Genomic DNA, 25,246 nt, shown 5'->3' with positions numbered 1-25,246 from the left:
CAAGTAAAAGCAGAGTCAGAGTGAGTTCTCTGCTGGCACCTGCTCATCCCTCCATCTCGCCATGCTGCTGCAGGACTTGTACAAAATCTTATTTCCCCCTAGTATGTGGGAGTCTGAGCAGAACTGGGTGTGTGCTTAGTACAGAAGCGTGAACACTTAATACTCCTCTTTTCACTGTTGCTTCATTTCAGAAGCCCATTGTTTTGCTTTATCTCTTACAGTAACATTCAGAAAACTACCTGGTTAGTAACTGTTCCCATCTATTCTTTCAGCTCTTTTGTCCTTCATATTTCAAATGCTGTATCAGATTCAGGCTATGTATACTACAGAAAGTACATATTTGATAAAACGTATCCAAGTTTTCTGTTAAACTATTTATTTATTTTTAAACTCCAGTACAACACCTTTGCCTAATGGTATTCATACAGCACTAAGCAGGGATCAGCCAAAGTCCTTACTCTGCAATTAACTGCTTCAGTACTATATGAAATCTGTAACTGCTGTCTTCTTGTAACAGAGGCACTGTCTCGATCATATGTGCAGAGTCCATAGGATGTGAGAGAAATAAACTAATATTCCAGAACTTATTCACACTAGTTCCCTACCTGAGAAGTTTTGCTTCCACTGTTAAAACAAACGCATCCATCCTGTATCCTTCTTGCTGTTACATGAACTACTTGTAAACAGATTTAAAACTTGAACTCTGCCAATGGAAGTCAATATGTGGTGCCTAGACGTGCAACAAAGACTCGAGCAGCCACTGCACGGCTGCCTAACAATCGTGTTTTCAGAAGAGAGTTAGCCAGGCAGAGGTTTGGGTCTGGTAGTACCCCTTCTCTTCAAACTGAGACAAACTTCTGACAAAGCTGTACTCTTTCCTTGTGCCAGATGTGCTTAAATGTACTTTATTTCCATGAGTACTTTAATTAAACAAATGGGACCGAGCAGGTTGTAATGTTTTTCCCCAAATCCTGTAATGAAGTTGTGAACTGGTTCTGCCCCACAGCTGTGGTCGGTTGCAAGCATTTTGACTTCTCTGTTGTACATCTTCAGAGAGCAGTAGCGTGAACTGTGGCTTCGCATTGGCTTGTTGTGAGAGAGTTTTTTGGCATTCAGGGGTATGTACTGAGCTGCTAGATGGAGGTTAATTCCTGAGATTTAACTCTGGGTTTAGAAGGTAGCCCAGGTGAATCACATTCGGCCTAGGAGATTCATTGCACAGATAGAAGTCTTTAAGGCAGGCAGCTGGGAGTCCAGGTGTTTTCCATAGCATACATAATACCTCCTTGGGTTGCAATCTCAGGAAACAATTCCACAATGCTTGTTCAGACATTCCTCTCCACCTGTCCTTTGTCTTGTCTACTAGATTAAAAAACAAAAACAAACCAAAAAACCCCACAGTTTTAGGATTGTTCTGGCAAGTCTGTCTCAAACAACAGTAAGTTGAAGCCTTTCTCTCAACCAACCCAAATAGTGACCATGGCCACGATGGCCATGTCTGCTCTCATCCTGCCTTGGGGGAGCCCGTGTTGTTTCTGACAGCTGGTGGGAGAAGATGCTCAGAGCCAGACCCTGCGCTCATCAGACTAAATGTGTTCACGACTAGCTACAGTTTATACCTGAGACTTGCTGTCACTGGGAAGAAATGCTGTAATTATATGTGTGTAAAACAGCTTTTTTCACTCTGCTCAACTTCTGTCCCCTGCCGCTAATCTGCTTTTACTCTCGTGTTGCGCAGGTCAGGGCGCCCAGCCACCTGGCTAGCGAAGACTTCCTCGGGGCAGGGATAGAGACCCGTAGGTGTAGGGCTGGGGCAGAGGGTTGTGTGCTCGGTGTCCCATGCCTGCATGTACACTCTTCCTTGAAATTCTGGGTCTGAGTCTGTGCAGCTGTGGAAAGCAATATGCTCTGCACTTTCTTTTTTACTGCTCAGCTCAAAGCTACTGAGGATGACTTACTTGGCATGAGACTGAGTTGCTTGTCTGGTTTGTGCTCTGAAACATCAGTTTTCAGAAACTGCATGATCCAATTGACTGTTGAAACTGAGTTTTGAAATGTTTTGGTCATCTACTATATGTAGATTAAACTTTTTTCTTTAGGTACCAAGTGTGATTTCTGACCTTTTTTCCCTATTTTTGGGTGATATGGATGTATAGATAATCAACTAAACATTGTTTTCCAGCAAATTATTTTTAAGTTTTCCTTTCTCAGCTAACTTCTGAAAATGTCTTGCATAAAATATAAATGAAAGCAAGTATGTCTGTGTAAACCTCTGTGAAGTCAGATTTTCATTATTCCTCTCAAGTGCAATGACCTGTGTATTTATTTGTAGTTCCTTCAAGACACGTTGGATGCACTTTTTAACATAATGATGGAGAACTCGGAGAGTGAGACGTTTGACACGTTAGTGTTTGATGCTTTGGTAAGTATGTGTTGTTGATAGACAAAAATGTAGATGTTGTAATGCTGGATAAATAAATATGGTGTAGATACAAGAATGAGGTTTCGCAATGAAGCGGGTTAGCTTCATTGGCTGTTAGCTAGTTTTGTTTTGGTTAAAAATGCATGGAAAATTTTTATTATATTTTGAAGCTTCAGATGGACTTGATTGACAAGTGTTTGTATCATGTCATCTTCCCAGACAGGATGGAAGCAATCAAGTCCGAGTATTTTAGTGGTTTAGCTGCAGAATTTATGACAGAAACAGCAAGTTTCTACTTGGCAACAGGAAACTTGGTTTGGAACAGGAAAGGAGAATATAAATACATGGGGAGGATAATCAAAAGCCAAAGTCTCTCTTTGTTTTTAATGTTATTACACTTACCTGAAAATAGTGATTGAATGCACAGAATTAAAGTGTTTTGAGGATAATGCCGTAGTTATGCTAATTTTTCAGGTATTTATCATTGGACTGATTGCTGACAGAAAATTTCAACATTTTAATCCAGTTCTGGAAACCTACATTAAGAAGCATTTCAGCGCTACGTTAGCCTACACGTAAGCTTTAAAAATTATTTTTTCACACCGGGGATGTAATGTGGCTTGCATAGTAATTTAGTTACTTGTTTAATTAGGTATTTGCCCATAGAACTTGTGGGGTAGGAGCTTCTCGGAGAAGACTGGATATAGTATGTCTTTCTCTTTTAAAATAATAGTAATAAAACATTTGTAAGAAGGAAGTCTTGATTTTCTTGTATTGCAGGAGGGGGTAATTGACTATTTCAATAATTGTTTTGTAATAAAAATATTCGTAAGCAATTCCCGGTCGTACTTGAGAAAGTAAGTGTCCATTTAAGATTCTTCAAATCTGTGCTGTTTTGTGCATTAAATTGATGTTTTACCCTGTATCATCTGTGTTCCTGTCACTTTGGGGAGGAAGTAGAGAAGAACAAAGGTCTATTACTTTTCCTGTCTTAAGTATTTCTTGGCAGATAGCTCCTTTGCTGCTGCTGTTCATGTTGGAGAAAAATACATAATGGATATCTTTTTGGTGTTGGGAGGAAAAAAAATTCCAGACAAGCAAACCTGCTGTGCATTTTGCTGTTATACAGTCTCTATTACGTGAACAGAAATGTTTGAGAAATATTGATTTTAAAATAGCGAAGAAGTTGTGCCTTTAGTCACATCTTTGATATTCCATTCACTTCACTGAGCTACGGCTACTTCTGCTGCCTTCATGTGAAGCGCATCGAAGATGAAGCATCCTGCAGTATCTGGCTTCCTTAGCAAGAGCTTTAAGATGGCCTTTCTGCTGGTAGGCAGGGCGGGCACCTATCCCTTCTCTAAATGGAGAGGTGTAGAAGCAGGTTTACGCTTGGGGATGCTGGAAGAGCTTACAATTTTGGCTTAATTTGTGACCGTGGGCTTGACAGATCCCTGCCCTGCTCCCTGCCTTTTATTGTGCAAGTTGAGTAGAGAGGTTGCACTGAGAATATGTAGGTGGCTACCTGAAATTCTTAAGCAGCTTATTTCTACTAAAATAAATGCACATGTAACAAGATGTCAGTCTACACGATGTTTTGTGTTAGTGATATATAATGTTGTACTTACTTTTAATGCGCATGTTGAAACATGCGCCGTAGCTGGAAGGACTTAAAACAGAATTACTTGTTCTTGCATTTTAATAGGAGGTTGATATTCATTAGAAATGACGTAGTCAGAATGGTATTGTTTTAAAAATCGTATTGCTTCCCAGTTTGTTACATTTTAAAATGTGGAATAACAACTTCCAACTGCTGCCATATCAATTTGTAAGAAAATTCACAAATTCTACCCTAAAATCCATGGGCAACGCTATGTAGGGGGGAGTCCTTAACTAAAGAAGAAACTCCTATTTTAAGTGTTTTAATTTTAACAAGGCGTTTGTGTTTAATCTTATTAATTTGACTGTTACTAGTAATTGCATCTTTATAATTGGCTATTAACCTGAACATCTTTAAATATCCAGCATAACAAATCTTATCGAGACTTTGTGTTGCAGGTATGTTGAATGACATTATGGTCTGTGTTCCTGCCCCCAAGACCAGGTTGCAGCTAATTACCAGCAAAAGCAAGAACACAGTTTGTGTTCATTAGTTGCATAGTTAATTTTGAAACTTGGAGGGCACGATTTGCAAACATAATTTTTCTTCCAGTCTCTCAATGTTGAAATTTTTGTTGTGAATATGCTTTTGACATTTTTTTGTGTTTGTGTATTTAACCAGAAAACTGACTAAAGTTTTAAAAACGTACGTGGATAACGCTGAGAAGTGCGGTATCACTGACCAGCTTTTTAAAGCCATGAAAGCTTTGGAGTACATCTTCAAGTTCATAGTCCGGTCCAGGATATTGTTCAATCAGTAAGTATGACAAATGCTGAAAATACCTGTATTTCTGATTGGATATACACTTGCTCAATGTCGCACTGTTCTAAGAAGTATGTTAAGTTGTTAGGGGTTGTTTTAGGTGACGCTTAGTGCGTGAGCGAGCCTGACTGCCTTAATCCTGAACCCAGCTGCATGGGAAGTAATAAACAGAAGAAATGTGTATCTGAAACAGCTATTATAAATAGCGTTGTAGTAGTAAAATCATGCTGTGTTGTAGCTCTTTATAGGCTAGATCTCTAAGGAGTAGCACTTGACAATGTTTGGTTAACTTAATTATCTGTGGTTAATAATTGTCTGGTATCGTGACTGAGAAGTTAAAGCTACTCAGTAGAGAGATGTATGCTCTGCCCTTGGTCCAGGCCTGGGCTTTGCTGGTGGCTTTTCTCACATGGTTGCAAAATTCTGGGTTGACTAAAGTACTGAAAATAATGCTTCTTAAATGAAAAATGTGTTACAGAGAAACCCCCAATCACCTTGGAGCATCCCAGGCCCCACAGCTGCCAGAGCAGAAAGAACCTGTTGGAGGCTGGATGCAACTTGCAGGGTTACATGTTCCCAGTACAAAATTTAGGTTTTCTTCAGGGCCAGTCAGCAAGAAGGGAAGGTGGAAAGAAAGAAGGTCTGAAGAGTTTGTCTTCTGCGTGGTGATGTTATTTCAGATGAGAGGATCACTTGGATTTCTACAGTGTACACGTCAGGGTAGCAGAGGCTGCTGGGGATGCAGGGGACTCCTGGAGGGGGTTTCCTACTTTGTGCCCCATTTCCCACGTGGTGACGTGCACCACAGCTCCCCGGGCCTTCTGCAACGAGTGTCTGCCCATAAAGTCAAGCATAAATAATTGCTAAGTTAATTTGGAAATCAGTACTCTTATACAGAAAATACAAAAAAGTTACAAACAAGTTATCCGTTCTTCTTAATTTAGATTCAGTCCTTTTACTACTTTTTACAGACTGTAGCAAAATTATTACAAGGGGTTTATGTAGAGCTCTGAAATCACCAGCTCCATCAACCTTCCTGTGAATTACACAACGTAATTTACTTCTTTAAGATTCCGGCTGTGATATTCGTAAAATACCGAATGCCACTTACACTGTTGGAGGTCCTACAAATCATTTCAAAAAAGAAAAAAATAATTATCTCTTGCTGCAGATTAGATTTACAGACAATACGACCCTTTAGTATTGGCCATTGGGTTTTCTCCTGTTAAGCACTAATTCAGAGCACTTCAGCATTGGGGAGATGCAATTTTCAATGACTGGGGATTAATCAGAAAAGTTGCTGAATGTTGAATGGCACCACAATTTGTTCTGCTGTGAGACTGAAATCCTGCCTGAGGTGTGTGATTGAAATGATGATAATGTAGAAGTGTTCTGAAACATCATTAGCATTTTAGTGAGAAATCTCGACAAGCAATCTTAAAAAAAAAAAAAATTTACATATTTTTAACCTTAAGATAGAAGTAGAGTGAATAGATGCAACATTTTAGAAACGTGACAGTAGGCAAGCTTCAGGTCTGGGTAAACGTGTAAAAGCCTGGTTCACTAATTAAAGCCTGATGGCAAATCCAGTTGTGCAGTGTATCAAGGTTTTTAAAGGCAAGATATTGCGAACTTCTGAAATATCTTTTTGGTCCACTCAGTGGATTCCAGTGGCAATGTAGCACATACAACGGTCTTAAAACTTTGAAGTCGATGGTGGAACTGTTGACTTGGTGTAATAATGGTAAAGCTGCAATGTTTTTTATGTATTACCAGGTGTATTAAATAAATGTATGCTAAATAACTGGCAACAGAAGCATATTAGTGACTGTAACTTGTTTATTTTTATTACTTTCCTTTCTGAATCACAGCGGTGTTTGTCTGGAGCATTCTGATTTATTGGATTGTCAAGTTTATTGTCAAGTTTAGTTACTCCTTTTATTAGTATTAGTTCCCCCTCTCCAGTGTTAGGGGAACATGAAAATCCATAATTGAAATCGGGAGTTAACAAATAATTTGTCCTGTATAACCCCCAGCTTTAGCACAACAAAATAACAGAATTTAATAATTTTTCTGTAGCACGTGTTTCCCCTGTGTACCAGTTAAATAGCTTTTAATAATATCTGTGGCTCCAAAAGGGTTATGATCACAGCATTAGGAATGATATACGTTGGGTTCAGTGCAAAGCAGCAAGAGCATCCTGTTCTCCACATTTATTTTAAAACTGTATGCCCCTTTCCTCCTGTAACAGGTGGTCCATCAGGAACTTTTAATTAAAACTTAATTATTTTCAGACCTGAAGAAATCCTGTTAAGACTGTACACATAAAGTGCCCGCGGTGCTCTTTCTGAGCTGCACACCATGTTCAAGGCTCCTTTCTTGCTGGGTTTAACCTCAAAAGAAAATGGAGGAAAATAGAGGGGAAGCCTGGTGGAGCTGGTGCAAGTCCAAAGGGCTTTGAGGGCTGCTTGCTGCTGGCTGGGACTCCTGGAGGCAATCAAAGATGAGTGGGTAAACCAGGAGTTAAGGGAGAAAATCCATCTGATGTGTACCAAGACGACTTAAGGTTTGACCTGTATTAAAAGCAGTGATGTTTGGGTTTTGGTCGTGTTAAGTATGTATAGCATAATTTCATTACTCTGAGGTTTATGAAACCGAACAGTCTGTGCGAAATACAAGGCAACAGCCCTTATGCGAGTCAGTCGTACCTCTTGCCAAAGAGGAAAAGTAAAGGAATTAAAAAGTAATTGTATGGAGCTAGTGATCTTCTCTCCCTTTCCATTTTGTAGTGAGAGTGATCTCATCCTATCTCTGAACCCCAAATCATACTGTTTAAACACTGAGGAGTTTCAAAATTATTCATTCCTATGCTGTACTGAACCAGCGGAGCACGAGGGTACCAGGTTCTTTAGCTTGGTTGCTCCTTTATTTCCCCTTTCATGTTACTGAGGTATCCCAGGGCAGTTTTATCCCCCTGAAAGCATCTGGCAGGGAGCAAGCTGACAGAGCACTGCACTTCTCTCTGCAACCCTACCTGAAGGCGCCTTGCAAACTGTGGATTAGTCATCTTGTGTATTAAGGGAATGAGAAAGGAGACGAGTTAGGTGTCAGCTATCCAGAAATCAGAGGTGAAACATTTTAACTTGAGTCCTCTCTTCCCATTTGTATTGAGTATCGAGGAAGCAGAGGGTTGATACATCTTCATCCCTTCACAAAGTTTAAGGCCACTCACCTTAGGCCCCTGGTAGATTGTAATGACTGCTGGCAAGTTGTCTGGGTGCTTTCTGGTTTCCACATCGCAGAGCTGCTTGGCATCGGGCCTGCCAGACATCTGCTAGCTCTTGTGCAGCGTGGAGGAGTCTGTCCCGCTGCTGCGTGGGCACGTGGAATTGGGTCATCGCGGAGAGATTCGTGGTGACGTGAAGGCATAAAGAGCAATACTGAATGTGGCATTTTAGATAGGGAGCTTCAAAATAAAAATCTTTTGTTATTGCTGGCCCAGCCTGGACAGTCTTTGTTTATATTTCTGTGAAAGACAGCTCTTGGTTCAGTGTAGAAACATGTAAACGTTTGTGAACTTAAATAAAAATGAAAATAAAGTAATGCAATGAATTACCATCTGTCACATGAACAAAATTTTAAAAATGTATTTCCGTTTTCAGCTGGTTCATGTTTATGGCACCCAATTATTTTTCAGACTTTATGAAAACAAAGGGGAAGCAGACTTCAGGGAGTCCTTGCTGCAGCTCTTTAAGTCCATCAATGAGATGATGAGTAGCATCTCCGACCAGACTGTCATAGTGAAGGTATGTGGAAGCCTCCAGCTTGGCTTTATTTTTGCATCCTAAACCATAATTAGGTGTCTGATAAAGCATCTGCATGTATTTGTGCCCAAATGTGTATTTTACCTCAAACATGGTTAATACTTGATGCTTCTAATGAAGGGTCTGTGACTGTCTAAAGAATGTGTTTCAAACAAGCAACTTGACTTCATTGCTGTAAATACCTCACTTTTTTTTTTTAAAGGGAACTCAGGTGTTAAATGGTGTTTCACTTATTTAACTCATGTAACCTTATCTATAAGGGATTTTTAAGATAACACGTTTAAGATGCTGGTGGCAGTGTAGCTTGTATCCTTATGCGCTTGCTTATATCCTAGGCTGTTCAGGAACTTCAACATAGTATCTTAAGCCCTAGTACATATTTTTTTTTAATATGGAAACTCCATCCCCACCCCCTCGTGTTCCACTTTTTTCTCTTTAATATGGTGCCTACTTTTGGGAGAGTTGGCTGGCTCATGGAATTGGAAATGTGGTCTCTGACCTCTAATGAAAAGGCCGTTAATATCACAGAGCAGAAGCATTAGATAGAAAAATCTACCAGTCCTATAATTTAGAGCAGTTGGAGGTCAGTGTGTCAGTACCAGACTCTTTTAGTGAATCTCTTTCACTATGAAAAAGTATAGAAACTGTAGTAAACACACATTTGATAAGATGCATCTTGTTGTTCTCCTTGTGATTCCCAAGAGAACTTATGAAAGATGCAGCTCTTGACCCAGCTGTGCTGAATCGGTTGGAAGATGATCAGAAGGGGACTAAGAACTGGGGTTGGCCGTGGGAATAGTGTGACTCTTCTGCTCAGATGTGTAGTGGCTATGCATTAGGAAAAAAAATATATAGCAGCTGGGAGGCAAAGAAAAACAGTGGCAAAGTACAAAGTCTGTGCAAAAGGCGCCTGTTGAAGGAAGCTGGGAAGTGTAGAGTGGGAAAACACCCAAGTCAAAGCCACAGATCCTTTGTAGCCGAGTACGTACAGGTCACAGGCTAGTGGTATCATGCTGAGCACACAGCGAAGATACTGGGAAATAAAGCTGCCGAGTTGGAATATTTTGGTTTGCAAGGCAGAACTCGGACTGCAGCATCTGATACCAGGCGGGGTACTGCGTGCTTCAGGAAAAGTGCTCTGCCAGCGGAATGAAGATGCAGTGATCCTGAATGGAAATTAAGTTGAAATTGCGAACTCCCAGTATGCTATCTGATGCTCTACCAACAGGGCGTTTTTAGATCGGGGGTCCAAATGTCAGATTTATTTTCCTGCGACTCATTTGTGAGAGCTACTTCAGGAAGACAGATGAATGAGATTTTCTTTTAAATTTTCAACAGCATTATGCCTTGAGGGGGGAAAAAAAGTCAAAAAGTACCTCCCAAATTAACTTTGTATTCACCTGAGATGCAGGAAAAGATGACAAAGTTCCTAGCAAAGGCTAGAGAGATCTCACTACAGCACTGAAAGGCTAGAGAGATCTCACTACAGCACTGTCTGTCCCAGTCTCTGGTGTTTTACATCCAGATCTCTGCAAACTTGTGCAGAGCACATCTCCTGTCTGCATTTGACTACATGAAATAAATACTGGTAGGTGAAGCAGCGACAGCTGAGCGTGTGTGAGGCTGCCTGAGAAGTGTGCTTGTGCATGCCTTTCAGAAGCCTCCACAACCTTTCATTCATTATTCATTCGTTACTTTCATCTCCTTTGGACTCTAATTACCTCGCTCTTAGAATACGTAATTGTTAGTATTGGCTTTTTGCAGCTTGCGAGATTGCTTTTATTGTGTTCAAATATCCACTGAAGCACTGTAATTCTTTCAGTAACCAGAACTCTGTGTTTCTGTTACAAAGAATAAAATCATTGAATAGAGGTATAATGCGGTGGTTTTGTTGTTGTGTGGTGGGTTTTGCGGAGTGAGTATGGCTTCTGTAAAGAAAACTGCTTGGCAAACCTGTGGAGACCTGGGAGGTGTCAGTAAGCATGGCAGGAAGATACGGTATTAGAGGCTTCGCAGCATCTTCATCGGGGATCCGGAGTCGGTAGGGGAGGAACATCAGGAGGACATCGTGAAACTGAGGGGGCACAAAGGGGAGTGTCAGGGTAGATAAATACATCTCAGGAAGAGCGTGTTAATTCCTGTGTGATGCTCTACTCGGAGCTGGCGGTTGTAGTTCAGGAAAGGCACCTTGGACCCCAGAGAGCTGTCAGTTACAACCCTTGCTTCAGTGGGTGGTGGCAGGTGGAGAATCAGCAGGGTGCTGGGTGTCCGCCAGAAAGACTGAGTGTGGCGGGGCTGTCTTTTGTGGTTAGATAGCCCTGCTGGACTGCACCTTCAGTCCTGGGTGCTGTTCTGGTCTCCAGCTCAGGAAATAGGAACAGGAGGTGTGGAGAGGCAGGGCCAGGGAACCGGGCAGTGCCCTGAGGCGTCTGAGGCCTGCAGAGCTCCTCCTGACCGTGGTGAGCAGCGCAAGAAGTAGGGGTGCTTGCTGAAAGCAGGAGGAGGTTGGCTTAAAAGGGGAAGTGTTTCACTTTTGAGGCTTGTTGTCGTAGGAGATCACGGAGGCAGGCAGTGTCAGTAGGTTCAGGAAGAGGTTAGGAAAGTTACAGGTCCGTGACTGACCGAGAGGTGCAGCCCCAGCAGGTGTGCGGCTGGGTGACACGCAGAGAAGTTGCCGGCTGGGGGTGTTCTTCAGTTCACATCAGTAGATCTAGCTTTAGCAGTTCCAGGCTTTTTTTTTTCCCTGCCCTACATTGGGAAAGCTAAATAAGTGTACACAAAATCAGCCTGTTCGGAGAGATAAGACATTGAACAGACCTACCCAGAAAATGAAGGTGCTCCACGTTAAAGAGGCGGGTGCTTAATTCATAAATTAGAATATTGCTTTTTTTCCCTCACGGAAACCGTAATGTGTCGTGATAGTTTATCAACGTGAAGCAGAACTGCCACGGAAAAGTTTGGGTGTTTACAACTTTCCTGTTTGGGCTGGCTATACTGCATGTTTTCTCCCAGCATATCTGAAGGAAGCAGCCTTCGAGCTGACATCGCGAGGGGGAGAATGAATGACTGGAGTCCTGTGTTCCTAGCAAGAATTGCTCTTTATCTATTCAAATATTTGTGTCCTTGCGGAAGCCGATGAGCTGTTGCAGACTGTTGCTCAGCTCTTCACTTACCTGATAATTTGCATTTAAACCACTCCTTGTTTATTGACATACCCAAAGCCTTGAAAAGTGAAAAGTTGCATCAGAAGAAAAATGCATGAGTTGTATGAGGATTTAAGGTACTTCGAGGACCTGACTTCAGTTTTCAGTTCTGAGGAAACAAAATGGAGAGTGTTTTCTGAGGAGGGCAAGTAAAGAGTGGCAGTTAGTGGTTTTGTTGACTGCAAGTAGGGATAACTTGCATTAGGGACACAGCACTGACTAAATTTTTCTCGAGACTTAAAAGCGAAAAGCAAGCAAAACCCCTGTCTGCCTGCCAAGTCCTCCGCTGCCCCAAAATTGATGCTTTGCATTGCTGAGGCTGCTTTGGCTGGGGAGGGCATCGAGCTGATCTTCCGCACAGGGCTGTCCTAAGCCTCCAGTTGGCCGGGGCTTGGAGAAGCGTTTCTGTGCCTGTCTGTCGCTGCTTCTGGTGGCATCTGAAGGTGACCGGTTCCTGCCCCCTTCATCACTGCCATTAGCGGTCACTTTGCAGCTGAAGAACTGGTTGCCTGATGCGACCGGTGCATGTGGTTGTTCCTCCTGCCTTTATATATACACGGAAAAGCTATTTTCTCCACGGTGTAGAGGTGTTGCCTTTCTAATACAAAATAATAGTCTAGAAGAATTATTAAAAGTTTATTTTAAAAGTGAGTTATAGGCCTTCAGATACTTATTTTCTGCAATAAGGAGGTAAAAGCAGTCTGTACATTCTTGGAGCAAGATTTGAGCAGAGCTTTGTTAGCGTCTACAGCTCTGAGTGGGCTCCAATATGTTGCAATTAAAACACGAAGGTGTAAGAATGAAATAAATATATTCATCCTAGGCTATAAAGGCAGCCATAGCCAATCCTATAGGTTTTAATTTGAAAAGTTAGTATGATTAAAAAATAATAATTTTAAAACACAAATTCATATTGTTATTAAATAGTGTTTTTTTTTTTTTACATCAGTTTACGCTAGCTGAAGCAGTCGTTCTGCTCCCCATGCCTGGATGTGTTCAAGCCCAGGTTGGATGAGGCCTTGGGCAACCTGCCCTGGTGGCAGCGGGGTTGGAAGGGGGCAATCTCTAAGGTCCCCTCCAACCTGAGCTGTGATTCAGGAGCCACCTTTTGTTTGCTTTTTTAAGGTGTGCAGTTCTCCAGACTGGAGAGGGAAGCTCAGACACAGGTTTGAGCTGACAGCCGTTCTCGTCATCTTGCTGACCACAGTGTTTCTTGCAGGATGAGCGGTGGCGGTGGGCTGTAGTCGTGGTTTGAGATACAGGCAGTCTAAACTGTTTGCTTTTTCAGGTATTAGCTTGATTTTAAGAATTATTTGATTCAGGTGTGCAGCATTCAGCACGTATGTGTTCGTAATGATTACACATGTAGTGAGCTCTCCTGATTTTGTTCCTATTTTCTGCTAATTGGGGCATGATAATTATTTCCTTAACCTTTTACTGTTTAAGCCTGAGCTCAGCTGAAGTCTAGCGTGATGTTTCAAGTTTAGATAAAAATGCAAATGGTGCCTGGTAATTTATTCTTGCATCTCTTTGAAACAAGGGCAGTTGAGCCAGCTGCATCGAATTTCTGAGGATTCTGATTTAGGCTGTGTTTGTGTGAGGGAGCTGAACTGTTCGCAGCAGGGTTCCTGCAGTTCACTTGGCTGTTTGCTGGTACACGTGGCTTTGTGCTGCGCTTCGGCAGGGCTGAGGAAAGGCACACTGGTACCTGAGAGCTAGTTCTGCGCTTTAAATGATCCTGATAAAGGAGGTGTGTGTATAAAAATGATCCTGTAATGTGACCGCAGAGAACCAGAGGGGAAGATGGTAACATTTCGCTAATGAGAATTCTCTTCTGTGCCTGGATTTATAACTCCTGTCGCTTTTAGCACAGCGCATGTTTCTCGGTATCCATAGCTTATTCTTCTCTAACAATAAGCAATAATAATTTATTGCTTAAACCACAGGAAAGTATTCAAACAGAAATACATTACAAGCTGCTCAGGTCGTTCTCATCAGCAGGAGAAAACGAAACAGGCTGCACTAGTCTGCAGGGCTTCTCCTGAACATTTTGTGTCCTCCATTTAGATGAGTTGGCTACTAAAATATGTCCATGGACTGAGGTTTCTGTTTCTTAAGATCTGTATGGGAAAGTCTGTTGTTACACTGGTAACTAATAGAATAATTTCTTTACTCACGATGATGCTTTATGATGTCTTACGCTGCATTTTGTGCCATAGGCATTGGTTCAGTTGTGATTTGGAACAAAGGACTGCTGCAGACTGGGGCAATTCAAAAATAGCATGTAGGCATTCCTGGAAATTGTTTCATCCAGCTGCTGACAAGGCTTAATTTGGCTGGGTTTATGAGCTTAATGGGATTGCAGCCAGGGATATAACGCTTGTGGGGAAGGAATGTGCTTTCTGTTGAGTGGTACAAAAGATGAAAATTAACATTAAAGTCGTGTACGGATTGTGTAGGTAAAACAAATTTATTGCTTCATCAAACAAAAGAGTTCATTAGAACATTCTATATCTGGCAAAGAAATTTTATGCTTAATTGTGAGACTAGCTATGCTGTGTGAAATGAAAGGCTTGACAAAACGACATTTTAAAATTAGGTATTTTTGCTTTTATGTAGTATAAAGAGATGAATTTAAATCCAAGACAAAAACCTGTAGCGTAGTATTCAGAATAAATCTTGTTGAAAACCTTGCAAGTGTCATTTGTTCAATCTTACGGCATCCTAAAGTTAGTACTGCAATTTTCTGGGTTCTTTCTGTTGTTCCAAAAAAATAAGTGAAGCTTGCTCTTGCTTTTGCAGTTCTCCTACACAGCCACATCAATAAATTTGTATCTACAGACCCTAGCTGCACTACCAAGCTGCCTGTCTTACAATTGAGTCAGATGAGATTAGAGACCGGAGATGTTAGAAATTGTACAGTTTTCTTAAATTTTGAAGATATTAAACTTCATCTGGTTTGTCCAAAAAGCAGAACCGAAGTGGCTGATAGTTGCTGTAACTACAGGCTTTAAATTGATGTTGTAAGGATTTTCACCTGACAGTACTTCATTTAAGTCATTAAAGTGTTAATTTTAATGATTGTGCCAGTGCGGTGTGAAATTGTAATTCAAGATGTAAAATAAAAGCTCCTTTTTAGTATGTTACTAAACATTTATTGCTACATGCATTTGAATGATAAGCAAATAAAAACACAGCGATGGCTGCGGTTTATAACTGGTCATTAGAGTCCTCATCCATCAAAACACATAAGCCTGTGCATAATGGGACTATTTGCATAATTACAGTTATGAGCTTGATTTCTGAGCATGGAAGTAGTCCGCTAAGCATACGTGGAAACGTTTGACAATCAAGCTCGACAGTTTAAATGGACTACGAATAGGAGCTGGAACGCTTTGAAATTTGCAGCTAACCCGTGACATGTTTGGTGTTCTCTGGTAGAACTGGTCAGCAAGCAGCAGCAATTTTTCTCTGTTTGTCACTTGAAGCTATTTGACAGATTTCATCTTCTCCTCAAGAGCTCATTCTGTAGAAGCAGAGACTGCTGGTGCCTTGTGAATTCAAATCTCTTTTTTCCACTTACCCTCAATCCACTTATTTCTGTGAATGCTTCTGCAGGTTAAAAAAAAAATATACATTTTTAAAGAAAAAGCAAACACTAAAATTGTATCAGTGCGGTAGAAACATACATTTTGCTTTTATTTGAGCAAACAGTGGGAAATGTTGAGTATTGACTCAGTTCTGGTTGATGGACTGAATTTGGGAACAGGATCGAGTATGGGCTATAAAAGCTTCACTTCATAATTTTTTTCTGTTTCAGCAGAATTTCTGTAATAACAAACACTCAGTGGAAAACAAATTTGTTCATTCACATTGCAGAAGAGGATATGAGCTGATTTGAAGATGAGTGTAGCGTGCACTGAAGTTTTCATAATGCAATAGTTTAATTAGAATTTTGTTTAGCTGCTACAACCTAGTGTTTTCCTTCAGGGTGTCTGCCAGTGCCAGGGCCATGTGCTTTGCTTGCTTACAGCCACTTGTGCCCATTTTGGAACGGCAGTGTAAGATTCATCAAGAATCTGATGATGCTTTATTACGAAAAGAAAAGAATTGCCTGAACTTGCCTTTTTGGGTGTGGTTTTGGCCACGGATACGTTCCTCCTTCAGCCGTCTAACCAAAATCATTTTAATCTGCATTTTTATTGAGAAGTATGTAAATTAATAGCTGCTTCATACATTATTCAAGAAAAGATGTATTTTGTATCACTGATACTTCTAATCTTAAGCTACGCAAATGATTTAATTAAAATAATTATGCTATATAATATACCTGAACTTTACGCTAAAATAGTACTTATTAATCGTTAATGGTACTTGTATTTTTGGCTGGAAGTATGATTAAAATATTTGATTGATAGTGGGTTTTAAAGTATTTTTTTCCCCTTTTGCTTAACAGCTTGGACTGAGCTGGCCTTGTGTCTGTAATCAACCAATTGACCTAGCGCATTCAAGAGCAGTGTAATTTGATTTAAAATTACTAGTGTTGTGGCAGAAAAGGGTAGTTATTTGGAAAACAGACAAGTAGTTTTGTATGTGCCTATCAGGCAATATTCCCCCAGTCTGGTCTTGTGGGCTCTTCCTCCTCCTGCGAGCAACTACTGCTGAGCAGAAGTTTTCTGTCTCTTGAATTCCTCCGACCTTGGAGTTGTATAGCGTAATTACTCGTCACATTGTGGACTTCAGGCTGAAAAAGAATTGATAAAAGGGAAGAGTGTAAGGGCTCGTCTTCCTCCTGATTCAGAAGGATGGGGAGCACATGGGGCTCTCATCGACGGAAACTGCCAGGGCTCAGCGTTCACCACGCAACCGCCTCATGAGGAATGAATCATCCCCCCTTCTGTGGCAGCAAAATGTCTGTAATCAAACTGTTGGATATTATCAATAAAATGCAAAGCAAAGCGAAATAAGTCTGGCAGTTGTGGTTTATATCTGAATTACTGCGTTTCTTCCTAGTCTGGTGCTCAGTGCCGACGAGAGCTTGGGGGACCTCAGTAAAAGCTGTGTGCGTTTATAAGCTGTTACAGTTGAGGTTAAAACCAAAAATGACTTCTGCATGAGGATTTCTTACATAGAATATATCTCATTTTGGTGCTAAAATGAGACATTTCAATCTGTTTGCAAATGAAAGAAAATAAAAACTTGGTTATTTAAATTGCTGTTTGTGTAGACAAAGTGAATTTTAGCTTTGGGGTCACCAGAAGTCCATTTACTACAGTCTAACCAGAAAGTTACAGTGCCATTTGTTGCATTAACAACAGAATCAGTTGAAATGACTATGAACAGTTCAAACATTTAACGTCTGTGTTGGTAGGACTTGGCTCTTACGTATCCTTCCATCTTATACCGTGAAATGGAGAGGCTACCGCAAGCCCAAGGGTCAGTTGAGGACCCGCCGTTTCGTTAGTGGCTACAAAGAAGGGAAAGATGAGGGTTATGTGGTTTTGTTTGATTTGGACGTAGTGGAAGGAAAATTTAAACCCAGACAACTACAGCATGGAGAATGAGGAGAAGGTGCTTGCCCAGCCCTACAGAACCTACAGAAGACAGGGAGAAGTGATGAGGAGAATGGGGCATTGGTGTCGTGGCCCAGCGCGCCAAATGGTTTCCTAACGTGTTGGGAAGAGCTCATCAGTCTCAAAGTTTGATATAAGCTATCAGTCTTCCCAACTCTTGTCTTGCCTCTTCCTTCGTTTCTGTTCAATCTTAGAAGTTTTATTTTCCTAGAGTTTGGAGGTTAGGAAACTCTTTCCCCAAACAGAATAGGCTAAGAGCAAGTTGCAGGGTTCAGCTGAAGGCAGAGGGGATAGTTCAGCCAAAGCAGTTACACACGTGTAATTCTCTTCTTGTACTCTTCCCATCAGATTTAAGGAGGCATGAATTTCAGTCTTGTTTTTTTTATTTTTTTTAGGGGGCAGCACTTAAATACTTGCCAGCTATTGTCAATGATGTGAAATTAGTATTTGATCCAAAAGAACTTAGGTAAGTAGTTAATGAAATTGAGTGTACTGTGCACTTCATCTAGAATTCTATTTTAATAAATATATATCTATAAATATATATCTCTAATATATATTTTAAATGTATTACTTTATTAATGTAGTGGTGGCTGTGAGCATGAGTGCAATGAAATATGACCACCTGAGATGTTTTATCACTTCGGTTATCACCTTTTTTCTGCAAGTAGTTGCAGGACTACACATATATCCTGCTTATAAAGTAACGTGGGGCATTAGGGTTTGATAAATGTCTTGGTAAATTTTGCAGTCTTGACTAGTAAAACCGCATAATGAGATAACAATAAGTATCAGTCAGGTAACGGATGCCAAAACACTCAAAGCTGTATACTTAATGCATCACTCTTTGAATTATGTGATGTAAATAATAACTCTACTTTTGTTCAGTGAGCCTTATCTGTGGATGGACACTTCAGTATCGTATAAACACAGGAGTGCTCTTAATAGTGAATAGAAAAGCGTAATAGGAAGGTGTTTTAGAACAACAACAACAAAACAGAGAAACCAATCAAAACTATTTGTTAAGGACCACATTTAACTTAGAGTGGGAAAGAAAAAGTTTCTCCCAGTGATATTACAAGGTGTCTAAATTGAAATAAAAATTAGCAACGTAGATTTTAACTGATTTGATTTGCACAATCAGTTATAGAATATATATTGTGTGTGTATATATGTGCAAGCTCTATATTTTCTACGTTCTGCCAAAGCGATGAAAAGGTAAAGTAGAAATAAACTCTATAACTATAAACATAGTCTAATGTTCCAAATGTCTGAGGAAGCTGGAGTCTAGCTTCTGCTTCCTGTGCTTTCAACATATTTATGTGCACGCTTATGTTTTCTTTGGCCCTAGGGAAAATATCTAGTGTAGAGTTTCTGATCTGAATCATAATTTTGATATGTGGTGTTAAAACTATTGTTGAAAATCCACCAAATGAGAAATATTGGGATTCGGCCCAGTTTTACTCATAATCAGTACAATTTTTCTGTCACTTATGGTATTGAAATTGAGTAATACTTAAAAACGTAGCCTTAATAGGAAAAAAGCGAGGAAAAAATTTAGGAAATGATACAAAATTATTGTAGATTTCTTTAAAAAAAAAAAAAATCTGTTTAATGTGGGAACTCAGCTGATGAGTTCGATGGTCCTATATCATCCTAAAATACACGTTTTTGTGTGGCTCTATTGTTGGTGGAAGCTTGTAACATGAACTATCATTTTTTTCCACATTTTTAATTTTGTGGCTTATATGGTCCTGTATTGTGATAAAAGGGAGAAGGCAACAGAAAACAAAAGAATTAAATAGTGAGGGATATTACAAAAATGTGAACTGTCTTCTGTGTCTGGGAAAGAAAATTGAGTCTGCCTGTCCAAAAGTCTGTTGTTGCCTATGTATTTTTGTGCTGTTGGATGTTTTTTTTTTTTTTTCATATTTTGGGGAGAGTTTAATATGTTTTCACTTGTCCCTTTGTATGTAGCAAACTTTTTACTGAATTCATCCTAAACGTTCCTGTGAGCCGGCTGACAATTCAGAAGCTCTACTGCTTGATAGAAATAGTTCACAGTGACCTCTTCACGCAGCACGGTAAGCAGAGCCTTTGCAACTCTTAAGCTGTCACATTACTCATTGTCTCCAGACCTCTGCTGCTGTAAAGTTTGTCCTTGCTACCAAAAGCAGCAGAGGTTGTAACCAATCAGGGTTGTTCCATTAGCAGGACAAGGAGATTTAAAGTCAGTGGGGAAATGCTAGTTGACACTTAGTGCAGGTTAGAGGTCATAAAGAAGTGAAAGGAAAAACTTGTAATTTTTCATTTAAGAGGGCACTAAGTGTCTGGTGTTATTGGCATGTGTTACAACTTCAACGATGATAATTTTATCAAAAGCTGTGCATTCAGCTTTTGTGCTCAGTGAAGTCTGGCAGAAAGAATGGCTTTTCTTGATGTCCGTCCTTTCTGAAACATCTTTCCTTCCCACTACGCTGTACCCTAGCTGAAGTGAAACAGTATATAAGCCCTTCATCGCAACATATAAACCCTTCATCCGTTCTTCCTCATTCTCTTCTTTTACGTTGTGGAAGATGACTTCAAGTGGTTGTCTTACAGATTGCTTTGTTTGAAGTGAAACCTTCTGTTCTTTTTTACATGACTACAAGTTAAACTAACCTAGACCAAGTGTTTATGTGCTGTCAGAAGCAGCTAATGAGGGAGCAAATAGGTAATGGTTCAGCCATAAAGGAAATTTGAAAGGAAATAATTTTATAGAGGAAGTTGGATTCTTCTGTGGAACAAAAATGCTGGTGACGTGACAAAGTGCTGACATAACAAATTTTTCTGGTTCCAATTAAAAAAAATAAATACAGTCTCGGTGGATTGGCTCTGTACTGATAGGTCTTAGATCAGCTAACATCTGACCACACCTAGTAACTTTTATCTTCTTATGGTTAGTTTTAAAAAAAAATAATCTATAAAGCCAACATAATCTGTGCTGCACATGCTCCTTAATTTCACAAAGCTTTGTGCTTTCACACCCGGTACAGTTCAACAGCACTGCTGGAAGTTAGAGTATTGTATGGACCTGGTACTAACAACCAGGGAAACAAGTGCTACCTGTTGCTCTTTCTCGCCACTTGAAGTTTTCTTCAGCAGGGTTTCCCCTTGATGCTCAGGTGGGCCTGTAGCACAGGAGTTGTGTGTGCATTTACTTCCTGCAGCTATGGGTGGTGAGGAAGTAAGAATAAAGCTCTTTTAAAACAGACTCTACTAGCCACATCACCACACACTGCACCAGCAACTCCAAATGCAGTTCAGCTTGATCCTCACATTCGAGACCATTTGAGATTATTCAGCCCTTAGGAGCCACACCAAATGAGGGGCATAATTTTGAATCTAATTTGAATCGCGAGGCTGGGGCTTGCGTGAAGAGGTTCAAGTCTCCCTGAGGCTGCTGTAATGTTTGCTCTTCCTGATGTGTACGTAATGTTACTATAACATGTGTGTCCTTTCTGTCCTTCTCAGCTCTTTGGAGTAAATTTGCTTTCTTGTAGCTGCTTTTAGAAGGCAAGGTCTTCAGGGTAGAAGTCAGTGATGTAAGGTATTACATCTGACTGTGCTGGAGAGGAGGAAATTGAAGTAACGTGGATAAGAGTGTCCTAAGTCTAACATGCAGCAGTTGAGGTGTGATGGGGATTCAAGGCATCTGTACCTCAAGTGCTGCCCAGGCTGGCGTGCGTGGTCAATCCGGGCTGCGTGGGGCACTCGTTTCACCCCAGCTGCTGCTCAGCTCTGCTGGGGCAGTGCCACGTGCAAGGGGATGAAGCCTGGCCCGGGAGGGCACTCGCAGAGCTGGGTGCAGTGCTGGCACAGCTGCGTGCGCTTGTACGGGGCCTGGGGTGTTCACTGTCAATAAACACGGCATTGTTGTCAAAGCTTCTTGTGCTGCTGGTAGGTCTGCGTAAAGCTTGTGCCTGGAGAATCAATTGTACCGGGAAGCTTTTGTAAGCACTAAAAATACACTTGAAAATAAATGAAACGAATAGCCACAGCCTTTGTTATATTTAGATTTTCCTTGCTCTGCTGGGTTGAGTTTGCGTTACTGAAGCAGATTGCTGCTGCCTTTCCTCCTTCTCGTTTATTCAATAATTTTAAACTGATAGCCAATATTTTCGTATAAGTACCTGCATGATCCTGTATCATATCACAGGAATGAGATTTTCTTTTCTAAAAGCACTATGCAGCACAAGATTGTGGAGTTGATGGAAAGCTGTAAAACGTACCGAAAAATCAACCAGCGTTTCATCAACGTACGTGGAGAAAATGCACTAATTCTGTGCCTTGAGAAGTCAAGGAAGATTTATTTGTGGTGTCTCAAGAAGAATAAAAATTCAAAATGCATGAATTAGTGAGGCTTTGGAGGATTTGGGGATGAGAGGGGTGTGTGAATGATAAAGCATTCCGCTTGAGTGATGGATGCTTCGGTGGTCGTCATGAAATCTGAAGGCTTTGGGATTTTCGATATGAATCTACTTTGGTGTTGCGCTTTGTATGTCTTTAAAAGTATTTTTGAATCCTGTTTTAAAACTTCACTTGCTTTCTGCTTATGTAGTGTGTCATATTTGTTCCCTTCTGAAATTCAAGGTTACTTCTCTCCACTGCAGAGCTTGTACTTACTTTTGTTAAGCTTTCTTCAGCCTTGGCAGGAAAGTCTTGTATGGTGCTTCCATTCCGTTGCTTTTGTCGTAACAGCGATTCATAATCGAGCCCTTATACCCAGGGGAGTGAGACAAATCAGTGTGTGATTAGGCAGTCAAAGCTGTGGTAAGGGGGGAGAGAGACAGAGAGAGTGTGTGCGTGTCTGTTTGTGTATGTGTATTTGATGAGAGAATAAGAGCGGTGACTTCAAGGAGCACGTTTGTCCAAGCTCGTGGTTATGTACAGAGGCCCTCAGGTAGGAATCAGCCCTCTGTACAGACGACACGTGTATCAGATCCTCATCCTTCTGATTTCTGTCCTTGAATATTTGAACACCACTGAGAGGAAAAGATTTTCCAGCGATTCCTAGCTGATGCAAGAACAGCTGTTTCTGCCTGTTTTCAGGGGGTATAGTTAGCAAGTTCCAAGTCTGTTTTCTAGATAGGATCTGCCTTTTTCCCCTCTCCATGTCCTTACCAATAATCTAGTATGGCTTTAGTAAAAGAAGTGTGAATTTTCCACTGGAAGAGCATAAGTAGCATCTTGGCTTTTTTTTCCCCAAGCAAAATTTTAAATTTTTTAAAAATTAAATTTTAATTTCAAATTTTTTTGTATAGAGAATATGAGTTAATAGAAAATTGCTTGCATAGGGGCTGGCCGCTTCTTTGAAAACCCCAGCGCTCATCTCAGCTAACTGGAATTCTTGCATGCAGTGAAGCATTTTAAGTTCTCACTGCTTAATGCTCTGATTCAGCGAGTCGTTTCATTTTCAGACTTGAACAGAGCTTCAAATGTACCGGTTTAGAAATCTGCATGCAGCTTGTTCAAAGAGGACCTGGGTATATCAGTATCTCCTTATATAAGCCATACGTAATCTTATGTACGTATCTGTATAAATGTAAGATATATGAATATACATTCATTGTATGTATGTGTATGGCTGTATACAAGTAAATGCATGCATAAATAAGATTTATATCACAGTATTTTATGTAGACCTCTTATGGTTTGCACAAAAAACCCCTTTTGCCCATGTAAAGCAGCACACTTTCGATTGAAGTCAACCCTCTTGTCTCTTCTTCCTCTCGTGTCCCTCTCCCCTCCACAAACACGCCCACACCAACCCTGAAGCGCAGGACGTGTCTCTTGATTTTAGCACCTGAAACAGTTCTGTATGTGCTACGTGTCTCCTGTAAGGCTCTGTCCAGGTGTGTATGGGAATTCATAACTTGGAGTGCAGCAGCTTTATAATACCTTGGTGCGAGTTTTCAGCTCTAAATGTATAAATACTTAGTTTGTAGCTAAGTGAATTGTCTTATCTTCGGAAGCTTCAAAATCCCCGTTTTATATAAATAGTGATTTATCTGATTTGTTTTGTCCCGTAGAGATGTTTGCATTCTCTGTTGCTCAGTGTTACAAATGACTTGCAGCTAATTACCAAGTGAGCTGTGTGGCTGCTGTATCCTTAAATAGTTGGGAAAGAAAACAAGTGATTTCTCCATTAGGAAATCGTTGGTCCAATAAATATTAGGAGAGAGCATATAGCATTTATACAAATTCTTACTGTTTAATTATGGCTAAACTTACAGTCTTTATCTGCATGCTGTGTAGCAGAAGCACAGTTATTAAGCGCGGTTTTTTTGTTTGTCCACATCAACAAAATGAACCGTAAAAGAAAGAAATACATTTATCAGTGTCTTTCCAAATGAATTACTTAATATTGACCCAAATTTATTGCACGTGTTTAGCTTCAGTATAGATCCCGTGTCAGCGTTTCATCGAAGCTTTGCTTGGATGCTCCTGAGTTGATGATGCTTCCTGAGCATCCTTTTATAAAGATTAATATTTTATTCTTGCTGCACGTTGCTGTGACATTAATCATCGTGGGTTGGACTTGTGCAGCAGAGGATGAACAGCTGTCGAATTGCTGTTGTCTGTAATCATTGTGCATCACGCCCGGGAGCTGGCTTCACAGCTGGCTTTTGGGCAGGAGCCTACAGACTCTGCGTTTGTCAAGGTTTCCCATTAATCAGTGCTCAGAGGTGTTTGTGACCAGCAGGTTGATGAAGGTCAACTTTCCCTGTTCTGTACTTGTAAATAATCAAGATGTAGTTGACCAACCCGCAGTTATTCAAAATAGTTTATGGCAAAGGATGTGCTTGTGCTCTACGTGGAGATAAGATTCTACGCTGATAGTACTAGATTTGTTGAAATATGTATTTATATGCATATGTACATAAATAAAGATATTGTGTGTTGGTTGGGTTCCCTCTTAGGATTTTATTGCCTTCTAGTGCTTGTGTGTTTTATTGGAGGTATCTGGAAAACCTCAACGTTATTTATGGAATTGAGTAACAGTTTCTGCGCTGGTTCCAGATGACGCTGGGATGCGTTGGGTGATTCAGCATTAAAAGCATGGTGCGACGGGAAAGCAACGGGATAAAGGCGTTTGTTTTTGAACTGAGAAGGGTCTGGCTTTTTTATTGAATAACGAAGTAGCCAGGACACCTGGGCACTTGGTTTTATCCTCCCGTAGCCTACATTCTGCAGCAGCCACGCAGCAAGGAGCGGATGTTCACCAGTCGGTGCTTGGGAAGGCAGAGAGCCGGGCAGGTGGCACCCGAGGAGCGCTGTCGAGTCTTCCCAGGAGAACCTGGTCCTTTGTACAGGCTGTGTGATCCCAGATAAGAGTATGACAAATCAGTTAGCGTTTCCTTTCTCAGAAATTCAACGTGAACACCTGCACTATTGACCAACGTGCACTCCCGGTGATCCAGCCCTGAGGGGGCAGAGCTGCAGTTTTTGTCTTCTGCATGCTTGCAGATATTCAATTGATCTCTGACCAGTCGCTAGTAGTGGGGCTTACCGGCAATGGGAAACATTTTCAAGCATCTCATTATGGGCCTTTGCAAGTTATTAAAGATTGATTCACCTTGCGGGCTTCACAAAGACCATTAGCATGTCTTTGCTGGAGCGCTTAGCGCCTGGCTGGCACAGTTCTTTCTCTGTCCCCTCTATTTGGTGAAAGAAGCGTACTGCAGCACCATGTTGTGTTGTTTTTCCCTTAATCTGTCCATTTTTCTCTCTGAGTCAGTCAAAACCTAGGCTAACAACGT

At 40.8% G+C, this 25,246-nt stretch overlaps 1 protein-coding gene across 4 annotated transcripts in view; it reads left to right on the top strand.

Moving 5' to 3' along the window:
* Positions 1-25,246, top strand: part of DOCK1 (dedicator of cytokinesis 1) — a 284,156-nt gene that overhangs the window by 54,159 nt on the left and 204,751 nt on the right. For all 4 annotated transcript variants that reach the window (XM_035547636.2, XM_035547635.2, XM_035547637.2 and 1 more), the window contains exons 20-25: positions 2,333-2,422; positions 2,897-2,997; positions 4,704-4,838; positions 8,542-8,650; positions 17,840-17,910; positions 19,422-19,528. In XM_035547636.2, coding sequence (XP_035403529.1) covers positions 2,333-2,422; positions 2,897-2,997; positions 4,704-4,838; positions 8,542-8,650; positions 17,840-17,910; positions 19,422-19,528 — 613 coding nt within the window. The remainder of the gene's footprint in view (positions 1-2,332; positions 2,423-2,896; positions 2,998-4,703; positions 4,839-8,541; positions 8,651-17,839; positions 17,911-19,421; positions 19,529-25,246) is intronic.

This window comes from Cygnus atratus, chromosome 7 (assembly GCF_013377495.2).
Source record: "Cygnus atratus isolate AKBS03 ecotype Queensland, Australia chromosome 7, CAtr_DNAZoo_HiC_assembly, whole genome shotgun sequence".
In the NCBI taxonomy this organism is placed as follows: Eukaryota; Metazoa; Chordata; class Aves; order Anseriformes; family Anatidae; genus Cygnus; species Cygnus atratus.
Note: the sequence above shows the minus strand (reverse complement) of the source record. Positions and strands in the feature narration are given on the sequence as shown.